Genomic DNA, 14,285 nt, shown 5'->3' with positions numbered 1-14,285 from the left:
AAGTAGCAACAACAAAAATACAAATAAATAGTTTGAAATAGTGATAGTGCTGTATGAATTGCATTAGACTGATTGCTGGGTATTCAGCACTGTTTTAAACTTACAAACTTAATGCAACATAAACATTAGTGGTAAACAAGCTAAAATATATAATGTAATAAATAAATAAAGGAAAACATGCATAAACTGACAGTAATGTTAATGTGATACTTTCATTTTAACATAAAAAAAAACGGAATGAATGAATGAAAAAATAAATAAATAAATAAATAAATAAATAAATAAATAACAAATGAGAGTAATTTTACTCTAAGCCTGGCGGTATACTTGGTAAGCTGATAAAAAAAAATAAAAAAATAAAAAAATAAATAAATAAAATAATAAAATAAAATAATAAAATAAAATAAAATTAAAAAAATAAAAAAAAAATAAATAAAATACATAAAATATGCCTCCCAATTATTACGAAAAAAAAAAAATACAAAATAAAATAAAATAAAAAAAATAAAAAAATAAAATAAAAAATACAATAAAATAAAACAAAATGAAAAATAAAATAAAATAAAATAAAATAAAATAAAATAAAATAAAATAAAATAAAATAAAATAAAATAAAATAAAATAAAATAGGTAATTTAAATGTAAGCCTTGTTGTGAACTTGGTAAGCTGACAAAAAACAAAACAAAACAAAACAAAATCAATAACAGACCAAAGATAATTGAGACTTTATGAAATCCTCATATCCAACATTAAAAACATCTGTGGAGAGTTTTGGTGGTGTATATGTAATTATCACCAGAGTGACGTTTCCTTGTGAATCTGTTTAGCTCAAAAACAAGAGCTGTTGTTTGGCAAAAATATCCATGTGTGGTTATGTGCTTGCTGTGGTCAATTGTTTACAGTATGATGCATGAAATAAATGATATCGCGATGGATCAAATGCCCTTTTCTCCACCCGACAGCTTTCTGAAATGAGACGTGGTGATGAACAGCAATTCAGGATGTGTACGATTCAATATCAACACACTTCATAGTCTATAACAATAGCCTAAAATACCCCACTAAAGATAATCTATCAATATCCTTTTGACTGTTTTGCGCCCATAACCTGGAAACTAGTTTTTCGCCAAAGGTTTTCAATAAAACACTCCACAAGTCCCCGTAAACCTACACTATACACCCTGAATGAATTGTGTCTAACTCTTAATTGGCATATTATATGAAGTAGCATGTATGTCGCGTAAGATAATCGTTCGGTGGTAATATTGTACATGGTTACGGTACCAACAGAGATGAAAAAGATTTGGTCCTCTGGTCCCTACGGGAGAGTTCGTTATACTGCGTCAGTGTCATATACACATTTTACCGTTAAACCCTCATTATTCCACGCGAGTAAAAGCTACAACTGTCTTTTGATATGTGCATGGATCTGTCTTTTGCTTTAGCGAACTCTACCAGTCCCAGCCATGCACGGCTCTTCCAAAGTGTTCGGTATATAGTGTTTTTCACAAGAGAAAAAAGATTTCAGTTTATTTGTTTTCGTCCCCGTCTCCACCGTCGCTGTCGTCCCCCGTCACGCCAGTCTTTCATCGCCGTGGAAACACACGCTTTCGTTAAATGCGATATGCTTCACGAAACTCCCTTATGCGCTTGTTTTTCCACTTTGTTTGCTTCTTTGTGTTATTTTTTTGTTTAGTCTTTTTTTTTTTTTTTCTTCATGTGTTAGTTTTTCAAGAAAAGTTTCCATCCGTCAAAACGTCAAGACTACAACTGTTCAAAACCTGCCAGAGAGAGAGAAAGAGAGAGAAATGTCAGGGTTTGACTCGGGAGACAGACAGCAGCAGCAGAGGAAAAAACAGCTCAGCTACATGCTGACAGCTTGATACCTGGATGTCAAACCAGGAGCCATCAGGCACAGCTGGAGCCGTGTGAAGCTCAAACTCAGGCCTGCACTCTTGAAATCACATTAAACATGATAGAAGCACCCAGAGAGATGACATGATACAGGTGTGCCGATGGATTGCACCATCCACTCTGCAGCATCAAGAAAACATTTGACTGTTTGCCGGAAGAGTTTAGCAGAGAAGTTTGCGGCTTTAAACGAGAGATTACTTCATTCAGCACAAGCTTTTATGCTCAAAACGTGGGATGTAGCGATACAGACACTTTGATGATAATAATAGCTGATTATTATGTCTCACTGTGGCCGATTATAATGGATAAGATGACTGATATAAAAATAATAAAAATAATAATTAAATTATTAATCCTTGTCATTATTATTATTTTTTATTTTTAAATATTTTTTTTTTTTTACTTTTTATTTTAATTTAAAAATATCTTACTTGATAACTTGATTTTTATTAAAATAATAATAAAAATAATAATATTAATAATCCTTATTATTATTTTAGATTTTTTTATTTAAAATATAAAATCATCATCATCATCATTATTGTTGTTGTCAAAAACAATAATAAAATCATACATCAAAATTTTATATAATTTACAATTATGGTTTGTAATTATAAAAATAACAATAATTATTATTATTATCTTAATTATTTTATTTCACATTTTTATAAAAATAAAATGTATATTAATAAAAATAACAACAACAACAATAATAACAACAACAATTATTATTATTTTAAAATGTTAATTTATTTAAAAAAATTAGTTGTTGTTGTTAAAAACACTAGTAAAATCAGTCAATCAATCAAAATATTATATGTTACAATTTTATTATTTAAATTTATAAATCAGAAAAAAAAAAGATTTTTTAAAAAGTATTATTACATTTGTCACTTCTATCCCCCTCACTTCTTTTTAAAATATTGACTTTCTGATGCGTGTGCCTACCTCTCCTAATGGCTGAGAGTGCACATATGCATCCCTGCTTGTGGTTAGTATGGACGGCTGGCATCCTTCGGCCGTTTCAGCTGCACTTTTAAGCGTTTCATGCCGATCTGGAAGCCGTTCATGGCCTGGATGGCAGCCTGAGCGCTGGCGGGGTTATCGAAGCTCACAAAGCCTGCAGACGAGACAGAAACAGAGCAACAGAGTCTGAGAGAGACTGTGCTGTTCATGTGTGCGTATGTTACAGTCCCTGCAGTATAACGTCCACAAACGTCCAAATTTACTCCTTTTTAATTCATGTGGAAGGAAATGGACAACAAATAAACTGAGAGGACTGAATCAAATTAAACTAATAGGAGCGAAAGGGAGAGATTTCTGCGGAGGGATCGTGTTCCCGAGAGCCACCTGTGTAGTCTGAGAAGAATGAATACAAACACATGTGATTCCAGACAGGCAAGGCTTTTGGGGTGAGTGAGGAGACCAATAAAACTTCGTTAAACTCACTACAATCACACACACACACACACACACACACACACACACACACACACACACACACACACACACACACACACACACACACACACACACACATCTGGGCCGTGGCACATCATGGGCTACATGGCACCCTGGGTCCAAAATTAACATTTGGCAAACACTGAGTGCATGTTAAAACTGGCTTTGGCATGCAAATATAACGGGTTAACTGCCAATTGGCTGGTAATATGTTAGCAAACCTAATGCATGGTTTAAGTGAGAATTATAATGTCACAATAGATTTTTATTAGGGAAACCATATGCTTGTATTTGTTTTTTTAATAATCAGAACTCTGCATGGCAACAAAACAAATATATAGGGAACTATATATTGTTATTATATTGACAGATTTCTCTCTCCCTCTCTCTCTCTCACACACACACACACACACACACACACACACACACACACACACACACACACACACACACACACGCACACACACACACACACACAAATACAGATAGATAGATAGATTCAAATTCAAAAGCATTATTTTAAATAGAAATATTTTGTAAAATTACAGTCAAGTCTTTAACTGTCACTTTTGATCAGTTTAATGCATCCTTTACCCCAAACTTTTGAACAGCAGTAAGAAGTATTAACTGATTACAGAGATGCCAGTTTATGTCTGAAAGTAGGGAGGCATGTCTGACCGAAACATTTGCTCTGATTGGTGGCTCGGTCCATGAACACCTTTGACGAGATGACAGATCCGAACGGAAGAAACATCTGCATTAGCTCGTTATCGCCGAACTCCTGTGGCAGGTGATAGATAAACAAGTTGCAGCCCTCAGGACCTGAAACAGACATACGCATATTTCATATTCTGTGGTAGACATGAACATGTATTTTTAGACTTTATGAAAATTATGAAAACACAAATGAAACATATGATGAAAATATAAGACTTAGCTGCAAGATTTTTATTTTTACTGTAATGCATCAGTGAAATATTATGAAAAAAAGGTAATTGTGAGTTTTTATCTCGCAATTCTGACATTTCTTCCAAAATTGCATTTTTATATCTTGCTATTCTGACTTTATATCTCATATTTCTGACTTTATATTTTGCTATTCTGACTGATTTTTTTTTCTTCAATTCATACTTTTTTCTCTGCTCTGATGAATTGTGAGAAAAAAAGTCTGAATTGTGAGATAAAAAGTTGCAATTACCTTTTTATGTTTTTTAGCGTGTGGCAGAAATGGGCTTCCATTAAATATACATCAACAAGAAATGATTTAATTTACCATAGGCAACACAATGTTGGGGGTTTGGGGTTTTTGACTTAAAATAGACTTAATTTAGCATTTTTGTGCTCCACTTAGATATTTTCTTTTAATGTTTTATGATTTATGCCATTTAAAAAGTTCAAACGCAGCAGGCCAATCAGGAAGCATCTGACAGTGATGTAACTAAAATTGAAGATTGTAAAATGGAACTCAGTAGTAAAATCTTCACAGGGAAGCAGTCGAGCCTTTGATACTTCTAAATAGGACTATCTGATCTGAATTTCATTGGTTCATAACAACATGAGGGGGAAAGACTGATTAGGGAGAGAAATAAAAGCTGTGATTTCCGTCGCTTACCTTCCCGCTGCTGCTGCTGCTGCTGGATGATTTGAGCAGGCTGTGGCAGTGTCTGACCTATAGGGGTCAGTGTTGTGGCAGGATATATGGCTGCAGATATATGCATAATCATGAGAGAAAGAGAGAGGTGCAGATGAGGCAAGAATAAGGACAAGACGAAGGTTGACCTTTATATGCTAATGAAATATGACAGGATCACAGTGCAATGAAATCTGAAAGCAAGTTCATCATATATCAAACTGATTTAAAATGACAGATCTCTAGGCATCCGTATGATAGCCGTAATATCCAGAAAATTCACATACAACCTGAGGTTTCAATCACAGCAATGTCACCTACCAGCAATAACACTCCATGAGGAAAGTTATTTTTCTGTGAAAGTGACATTTGTGAAAATATCGAGTGCATGGAATGAACAAACACAAATGAGATCCATTTAACATCTCAGCTCTCTCTGCTAAACAGCAGTGATTAAATAGAGCAAATGTTTCTGAACAGATGTCTCAAACTATGCTCAGGTTTGGAAAGACACAAACATAATATCTCTGCTACTTCTAGACAATGCTGAGATTAAAAAGAGAAAAAAAAAACTTTTGCTTAAGTCTCCTGCTTCTTAGATAATCCAGATGTTTAATATCTCAAATACATCATTTGTTTCACCTAGACACCAAGATTAAATGAAGAACAAATTTGCTGAAATCTCCTGCTTCTCAGATGTTTCTCCTGAGAAAAAGACTCACATGTGTCTCTTCTACAGTTTTAGACGAGATCTCAACAATGTCTCACACTGTGCTCAGATTTGCAAATATGTCTTAGAGTATATCTGAAACGCAATTTCTAAAATGTGTAATATCACAAATATCTCGTTATCGTTTCTCCTCAACAACAAGGAGATTAAATGGAGAACAAACTGAGAGTCCCCTGCTTCTCAGACGTTTCTCTTCTGAGAGGAAGACTCCAGTAATCTCACACGTGTCTCCTCTAGAGTTTCAATGTTTCAAACTGTGCTCAGATTCAAATTCATTTCATAGCTCTACAACACTAGCTGGATGATAATTACTGACACTTTTGTGTCTAAACAAATTTTAGCAGAAATATTGAGACTTAAATGAGACTGAGGTCTCCACTAGTGTGTTCAGTACCTGTGTATTGCTGGACGCCGGTGAAGGCCTGCTGGAGCGTGTCGGCTGCGGTGGGGCTCTGGGTGGAGTACGACGGCAGGCCGTTGGTGTACACTGCCTCTACCGGATGACCGTTGGCTTGGTGAGGGATTCCACTAAAACCATTAACAATGGGAGTCACGATGCTCGGCATGGCAGAGGAGGCCAGATTAGCCGGCGGAGAGCTCAAACCTGTGGTGAGACGGACACAAAAATCACTGATCTGAAACCAGCGACATGTTGACAATGAACTTCACAAGCTGGAATCCCTTTTAATGATATTGTGCCGTTTCAACTCAATTTTCCACATCGATTCTACATCCAAATTGATTGCACGTCAGAATGTGCTGACAGCTGATATCGATTCAGCACACTGTGGATGTAACCAGCTTATGCCTACAGGGCAAATTCATGCATGATCTGGGGTTTCCACACGCCTGTGTGTTCATTCTGCATTCTAAGTGAATTGCACATGCAAAAAAAAAATATATATATATAATTATTAGTTTGCAATATATATGATGGTTTCCTGTAAACAAACTAAGCCACTTCCTGTGAAGTGAAGCAGTATGATAGATGCTGACTTAGTGCTAAATTTAATCGCCAAATTCTACACATCCCCACATTTAATGTTGTCATCATTATTTTGGTTATCTATATTTACAATGATTTTAACTACCTTTAAAAGTACTCTCAACTCTACACTTAGTAATTTTGTTTTGTTTTCTAGAACAAATATATAAACATTCTTATATCGAGAAGCATAATGACTTAAGATGTTAACTAAGCCTTGTTTTCTGAAAATCTAGTTACAATTTTACGCTTAAAATAAGATAAAAAAAATCTATCAGAATAGGATTAGACAAATCTACTTAATTCAAGGGGAAAAACAAGATTATTTTTCTTACCACACTGGCAGTTATTTTCCTCAAAAAATACTAGACAATTTTTCAATTTTAATTTAATTGTATTTTTTATTTTTTTTGCAGTGTGTTTGTACCATGTTAACATCCATCACATATTTTCATTTTTACCTCCAAATCAGCTCAGAAAATTTGAAAAAACTAATTTTCATATTTTTATTTCAAGAATCCCGTTTTTTTTTTTTTTAGCGCAGTTTTCACAATAATCTGAAGCAGCATAGCTGTTTTTAACATTGATAATTATCAGAAATATTTCATGCAAATCAGCATATTAGAATCATTTCTGAAGATCATGTGACACTGAAGACTGGAGGTTTGATGCTGAAAATTCGGCTTTGCATCACAGGAATAAATTACATTTTAATAATATTACAATACAACCCAGTGATTATAAAATATAAAAATATTTCACAATATTACTGTTTTTACAGTATTTTTGATCAAATAAATGCAACCATGGTAAGCAGAAAATACTTCTTTGAGAATCATTAAAAAAATCTCTGTATATTACTGTAAAAGTGCTTAGATCTCAACACAAAGCAAAGCCTCATAAATGTTTATGAACAATGTGGTACAGCAGATGTGTACAGTTTGATGCAGAAACGTGATTATGTACATGTCTGATGTGCTGCTGGCTGTATCTAATGTTGGACAGATCAACACGCTTCAACTCTACTGTCAATCAAACTGCAGAAGAGCAGGTGGTTAGAAAAACAGCTCGGTTAGCCCTAGAAGAGGAGCAAACACAATCCAACATACACACATTGCGCAGAAAAAAAGAATGTTCAAATGAAACACTAAATGTTAGGTGTTATGTAGAATATGAGCTTCAATTTTGCATATACAAGGAAAATGGAAGTTGATTTATATTTCAAAAAAGTTTCAAATAGGATAAACAGTGCTCATGATGAAATCACAGAGAAATACAAACACCTGAGAGAGCCAGAGAAATATCATCATCTCTCCTGACTGCTGTCTTTGTGTAGTGCAGTATGTTTTGTTGACTTTGAAGGGTGTGTGCTGGTCTCTCTGAGGACTGGGCTCTTTAATGTCTGATCTACCGTCGAATGAAAAGAGTCAAATCAAACACATTCTGTGCTGTCCGGTCTTGTGTAACACTCCTGTTCGTTGCTGGAAAGTCTAGCTGAAACCAGCTTAAGGTGGTAGCTGGAGCACAGTAGATAGTTTCTACGAGTCAAAACTGGTTTCATGAAGTCATTGAGTAGCTCAGCTGTCTGGACCTGGTTATTCTTAGTAGACCATCTGGGCCCTGCTAATACTTTTATTCAGCAGGGGAGCATTCAATTGATCAGTAAAGACATTTATAATGTTACAAAAGTTTTCTGTTTCAAATAAATGCTGTTCTTTTGAACTTTCTTTTCGTCAAAAAAATCCTGAAAAAAAGGATCACCGTTTCCTCAAAGATATGAAGCAGCACGACTGAAACAAACATAAAAAAAAAAAATAAATAAATAAACAAACATATATTCATCAGCATTAATGAGAAACGAAAAGCGATAAAGGATGAGAACTAGAGTAGAGAGAAATCTAAGTCTGACCGTGAGTCAGAGAGTGTTAATAAAACAGAATGGCTCTCACATCCAAAAACCCCTGACAGCGTTTAAACGTGAATTCACACGCTCCGTGAAATACTGAGCTAAATCAGACTGCTGAAGGGAAGAGCTGCTCTTTTATGATTATGGAGAACATGAAATTCAACCAGCAGAACTAGACAGATTCATTTGAGGACCTTTACCAAAAACACACACACAATGTGCTAATATATGCTTCAAAACACACAATCAATGTCAAAGAATTCTATAAAAAAAAGGTAGTTCACCTAAAAATTTAAATCCTTACTTATTTACACAGTAAGAAAAATTCAGTGAAAAAAGAAACATTAATTAAAAAAATCATTGAAAATTTTTTTTCTTTCTTTCTTATTCAGTGAGCTGCCAGTTAGTGTATATATATAAAAGTAGTAAACTTAAACCTAATTAAGGTATTTAAGTTATTTATATTTTATTTGAGCATTTGCCTTTTGTATTTCAATTAACAGAAACCATTTTTTAATAAGTTTTAGTCAACAATAACAACACTGTCAGCTTCATGTTGTTCCAAAAACTGAATGACTTTCCTTCTTCCGTGGAACATAGAAGATAGTTTTAAGAATATCTCGGCTGTTTTTGTCCATACATTAAAATTTAATGGGTTAAAAAATATAAAATAAATAAGAACACTGGAATTCTATTGTTGGGACAAAGAAATGGAGCCATTCTGTGTTCCACAGTAGAAAGAAAGTCATATAAGTTTAGAGAACATGATTTTGAGTAAATGATGGCAGAACTGAAATATCCCTTTAAGACTAGTGACTTTTTTTATGTATGATAATCAAGCACTTTAATTTTCTAAGTCCTTCTGGCTAAAAATTCTGAAAAGCAACGTGCGGTTCTTAGACAGAAAAAGCTGCAAACAGCACCAAATTTTATGCTGACGGTAAAAAGTCTTCTCGACTCGCAAGACTAGAGGAAAAAACAGAAGCTGTGAAATTCTGCCCTACAAAACTTGAAGTTGCTGAGGGTATTGTGTACAGCTCTTGACTGCAGTCTAAACAGGTTATGAGTGGATTTGCATTTAATGTTGCTCAAAGTCACATCACAGCACAGCTGGAGCCAAATATTTACTCTTTATGGAACAGGAATCACCATGTGAGTGTGTGTGTGTGTGTGTGTGTGTGTGTGGGACAGCACAGGCCCAGGAGAGCATTTGTGTCTTTTGCAGTGCTTTGTGCTTTGCAGGTCCCATGGAGCCATGATAAATTAGGCTGCCATGTCTACTACTGTCTCTTCTACAGACTCCAAGATACTCTCTGTTTCTCCTAACCACACACACACACACACACACACACACACACACACACACACACACACACACACACACACACACACACAAACAGGGAGTGAATGGATATTCTGTAAGGATCTTACACACACACATACACAGTCTAGAAGCTTCAAAGGTCATTAGGCGGTCAGAGTAAAAATCAAATCAATACACAGAGTGGATGCTGGGCGAGTGTATGGTGTTATTGTGTATATAAATGTGTTTGTGTGTTCACTCAGTATATAACATGGTCAGTGAGGAGAATATTATAACATACTCACTCTTATGTGGCCCTAAAGAATCAGTTTACTCAACACATCCTTAGAAATGTGCAGCATGTTTTATTCAGATGCAAAAACACGCTACACACACTCTGACGTCTGAGTATATGGTGAAAAATTAAAATAATAATAATAATAAAATAATAATAATAAAAAAATTAAAATATATAAATATAAAAATATAAAAATACAACATATGAATATTATATTATTTCATGTATTATATATAGTAGTATATATCATTATAAAAGGATTTAATGTATTTCATGTAATATCAATATAATTTGAATTAACTAATGATAGTAAAAATATCAATAATTTATTTTATATAATATCAAGAATCTTAAAAATAATTAATAATGATTTTATAATATATATATATATATAATATATAATATATATATATATATTTATATATATATATATATATATAAACACTAAATAAATCAAAAGAGGAAGAGTGAAAGTTCTGTGTCAAAATGTGATCAGTAGCTGTTTGTCGGAGGGGAAGTGACCCCCGGACATATTTGTATAAAGCCTCAGAGTGTGCTGTTCTCAGATCAACATCCTGCTAGTCACATTATTAGTTTCATAAGGATATGAGAGGCAAATACTGAGCCCAGAACAGCACCCAGACTAAAGGTCATCCTGTGCACAGATGAAAGCATCTGTTCTGTGTGGGCAGAGATCGCTCGAGCACCAGATGATTACGCTTCTCAGTCAAAGGCCTGGCATTTCAAACATCGTGCAATTACAGGAGACTCATACCAACAGCAACACAGCAACATAAAATCCATGTGCCTTTTGGGGGACCACACGTACTGTAAACATAATTAAAGAGCCTATGAAATCAAAACTGGACCATTAGTACATGTATGTTAGCTTAAAGGACAGCTATATACTAGTTTCCTCCTTAATATTGTCCGTTTTTGTATCTTCCGAATATCTACAGTGGACTTTGAACATCTCAAAAACACGTCTGCAGTCGAAATCATGACCAGTGGATGGATTTTAAAATGCTTCTCAAATTCAGGAGCTTGTTTTCATGTGGGACCCTGTGGACTATCCTGTATCCCTGGCTTCAAGCATCTGCTAAAAGAGTGAGAGCCTGCAGCTGTGTGTGTTTGTGTGTGTTTACAGCGGTCACCATCTGAAACGCATCCATGAGATGCAGCTCATCGATTCCCAAGGATCAATAGAAATCTCTAGCGTGTTCCAGTCCATGACACTGATCAGGTGAGTTGGGAGTGAAAGCTGATATCCAGTGTGAGATGTGCCTTGATAGAGTGCAAATCTGGGATACTTACTGCTAGAAAACTTATCTAATGTAACATATGTAACAATAAATGTAATGTATACTAGCTTTTCAGAGCCGACTTTTTACCATCTACACACACACAAGTGCACGCATGCACACTCACACACACACACACACACACACACACACACACACACACACACACACACACACACACACACACACACACACACACACACACACACACACACACACACACACACACACACACACACCATTACATTAAATATGTACTTTGTTTAAGAAACAAAGATAATCCTTTACAATAAGGTCTAATTTCTTAACATTAGTTTATGTATGTATTATGTATTAGCTAACTTAATTCGGAAACATTTTTACAGCATATTTTAATCTTTCTTAATGTTAGTTTATAATTTCAACTGAATTACGTTTAAATACATCTGTTCATTCTTTATGTTAGTTCACAGTGCATGAAATAATGTCAACAGATAAAGCATTTGATCTGAAAAATGTATTAATAAATGTTGAAATGAACATCGACTATTATGTAGAAGTGTTGTTCATTGTCATATACATTATAGTTTTTGTTCATCTTTTGTAGTAGTATTTTTTACTTTACATTTAGTAAAGTTTTAGTAATTTTTGTGTGTTTTGGAATTTCTATTTGTTATTTAATATATATATATATATATTAGAATGTATTAGTTTTATTTCATTTTGTTTAGTTATTGTAGTACTTCAATTTAAACTAAATGACAATGAGAAATGTTGCTTTGGCAACCACCTGAAATATAAGTTTAAGATTTTTATTTTTATTTTTTTACATTTTTAAATAAGTATTTCATTTATTTATTTAAATAAGTATTTTACTTGAATTTTTATTTTAAGCTTGTATATTTTATGTTATTGATTTTTTTTTAAATAGTCTTAATTTCAAATATTGAAATATCAGCTTTTAGTTTTAGTTAACTATAATAACCTTGTGGTAAGTTCATGTTATCTACTGTAGTAAATTAATGCTAATAAATTAAACCTTTTTGTGAAAATCACTTAAGAACTTAATCACAACAAGAACTTAATCTGTCTACAAAAGTAAATTCAAGCATTTAAGCAGAAGGTTAAAAATAACAATTAAAAACAAACACTTACTAATGGATAAAATGATATCCTGCCCTATCCAGTTTTCACAAAACACCTCACATTACTGAAGTTTTGAGCAGTTATTCTAAATTTTTAGTAAGAAATTTAAGGTGGAACATCTGAGATAAAACTGACACCTAAATGAGATCTTAAGTTTGTGCATCAGACTCACCTGAAACAGGTGTCATCGGGGTGGGCGGCAGGCTGTTCATGTTGAGCGCCCCCACCTGGTGAATCTGTGTCGCTGGAAACGCCACACTGGGCGCTAAATAACCGCCGTGAGAAGCCGCCATAATCGCCGCCTGCTGCTGCATCAGCTAAACCAACGAAACAACACAAGAGAAAGAAAATATTCAACATAAAATTAAATACACAAACTGCATCTAATTTTATTTAAAACTAAAGATCCTTTACCCCAAAAAATCACTGTTTCAGTACTGGTGATTGCAATTTCATGGTCTTGACAGATTACCATATTTATATTGCAAGGTATTTATATGGTACTCCTAGGTACTTCAAAAATATGTCCAAAAACATATTATGGTTGTACTTTATTTTATAGTCCTGTTCCGTGAGTGCATGCTATATGTACATATAAAAACAATTGCAATAACTGGGTACTAACCTGAACCTACCCCTAAACCTAAACACTGTAAGTACAAATACTGTAAAATAAAGGGTAACCCATTACCATGGTATTTTGTTCTCAAACAATAGTAGCATGGCACTTGTTAGTTATATAAGTTGACCCTGTCAGAGATGCTACATGTGTCTGTAGGTGTTTAAATATATTTGATCAAAGTACAATCCTGAAGTGAATTAACGAGCACAAATGCACTGTAGCATAGCCAATTACTGTAATCATGTCACTATGGCAACAACCATCTGCACAAACACAACAATACAAAACAGACATGATGTTCCATGGAGTAAATAACAAACGCTGGATCTGAGTCCTGAAACGACTTCATATTGCAAAAACTTTTATTCTAGCCAAAAAATATATTTTTGAAACATACCGTAAATGTACAATATAAAAGAGGTTTATTTACCAAACTGAAGTTTTCCCAAAAGCTTTCCATATTTTCCAAAAGTCAAAAATCTTCAAGCTTCAGGGGCAAAATACATTGATAATATCAATGTGTATTTTAAATATAATTGCAAATGTGGGTGAACTAAAACATTTTTTTTTTTTTTTACAATATTTCTATTGATATAATATTTTGGACTAATATGGTGTATATATATATATACATATACACACACACACACATACAGTATATACACATATACAGTGGGTATAGAAAAGAATCACCCCCCTTTAAAATAATCAAATTTCATTCCTTTGCAGCCTGAAATGAAGGCGGACACAGTTTGTGTTTTATCCAGCTATATTTACTCAGTCCAACTTATAACATCCAAGTTAAACATATAACACCAACATGTCCGGATTTTGTTGAACCACCTTTTGCTTTAATTACAGCCTTTAGTCTGCTGGGATTTGTCTAACTTTGCAATATTTGCCTGCTTTTCTATGCAGAACTGCTGAAGTTCAGTTCAATGTGATGGTAAGCGTTTGGAGACTGCAGTCACAGATTTTCAGTGGGGTTTAAGTCTGGGCTGTGATGAGG

The 14,285-nt window shown here is 34.0% G+C and overlaps 1 protein-coding gene across 1 annotated transcript in view; it reads right to left on the bottom strand.

The window, feature by feature from the left end:
• Nucleotides 1–1,715: 1,715 nt before the first annotated feature.
• The window catches only part of LOC109048451 (CUGBP Elav-like family member 5), a 133,095-nt gene continuing 120,525 nt past the window's right edge, over nt 1,716–14,285 (bottom strand). Inside the window, exons 7-12 of the mRNA XM_042712531.1 lie at nt 12,827–12,971; nt 6,131–6,340; nt 4,989–5,078; nt 4,055–4,198; nt 2,864–3,035; nt 1,716–1,782 (exon numbers count right to left, since the gene is read on the bottom strand). Of these exons, the coding sequence (XP_042568465.1) occupies nt 2,908–3,035; nt 4,055–4,198; nt 4,989–5,078; nt 6,131–6,340; nt 12,827–12,971 (717 nt within the window). The 3' untranslated portion in view covers nt 1,716–1,782; nt 2,864–2,907. The remainder of the gene's footprint in view (nt 1,783–2,863; nt 3,036–4,054; nt 4,199–4,988; nt 5,079–6,130; nt 6,341–12,826; nt 12,972–14,285) is intronic.

Source organism: Cyprinus carpio, chromosome A2 (assembly GCF_018340385.1).
Source record: "Cyprinus carpio isolate SPL01 chromosome A2, ASM1834038v1, whole genome shotgun sequence".
Lineage (NCBI taxonomy): Eukaryota > Metazoa > Chordata > Actinopteri > Cypriniformes > Cyprinidae > Cyprinus > Cyprinus carpio.
This window is presented reverse-complemented; position numbering and strand designations above follow the sequence as displayed.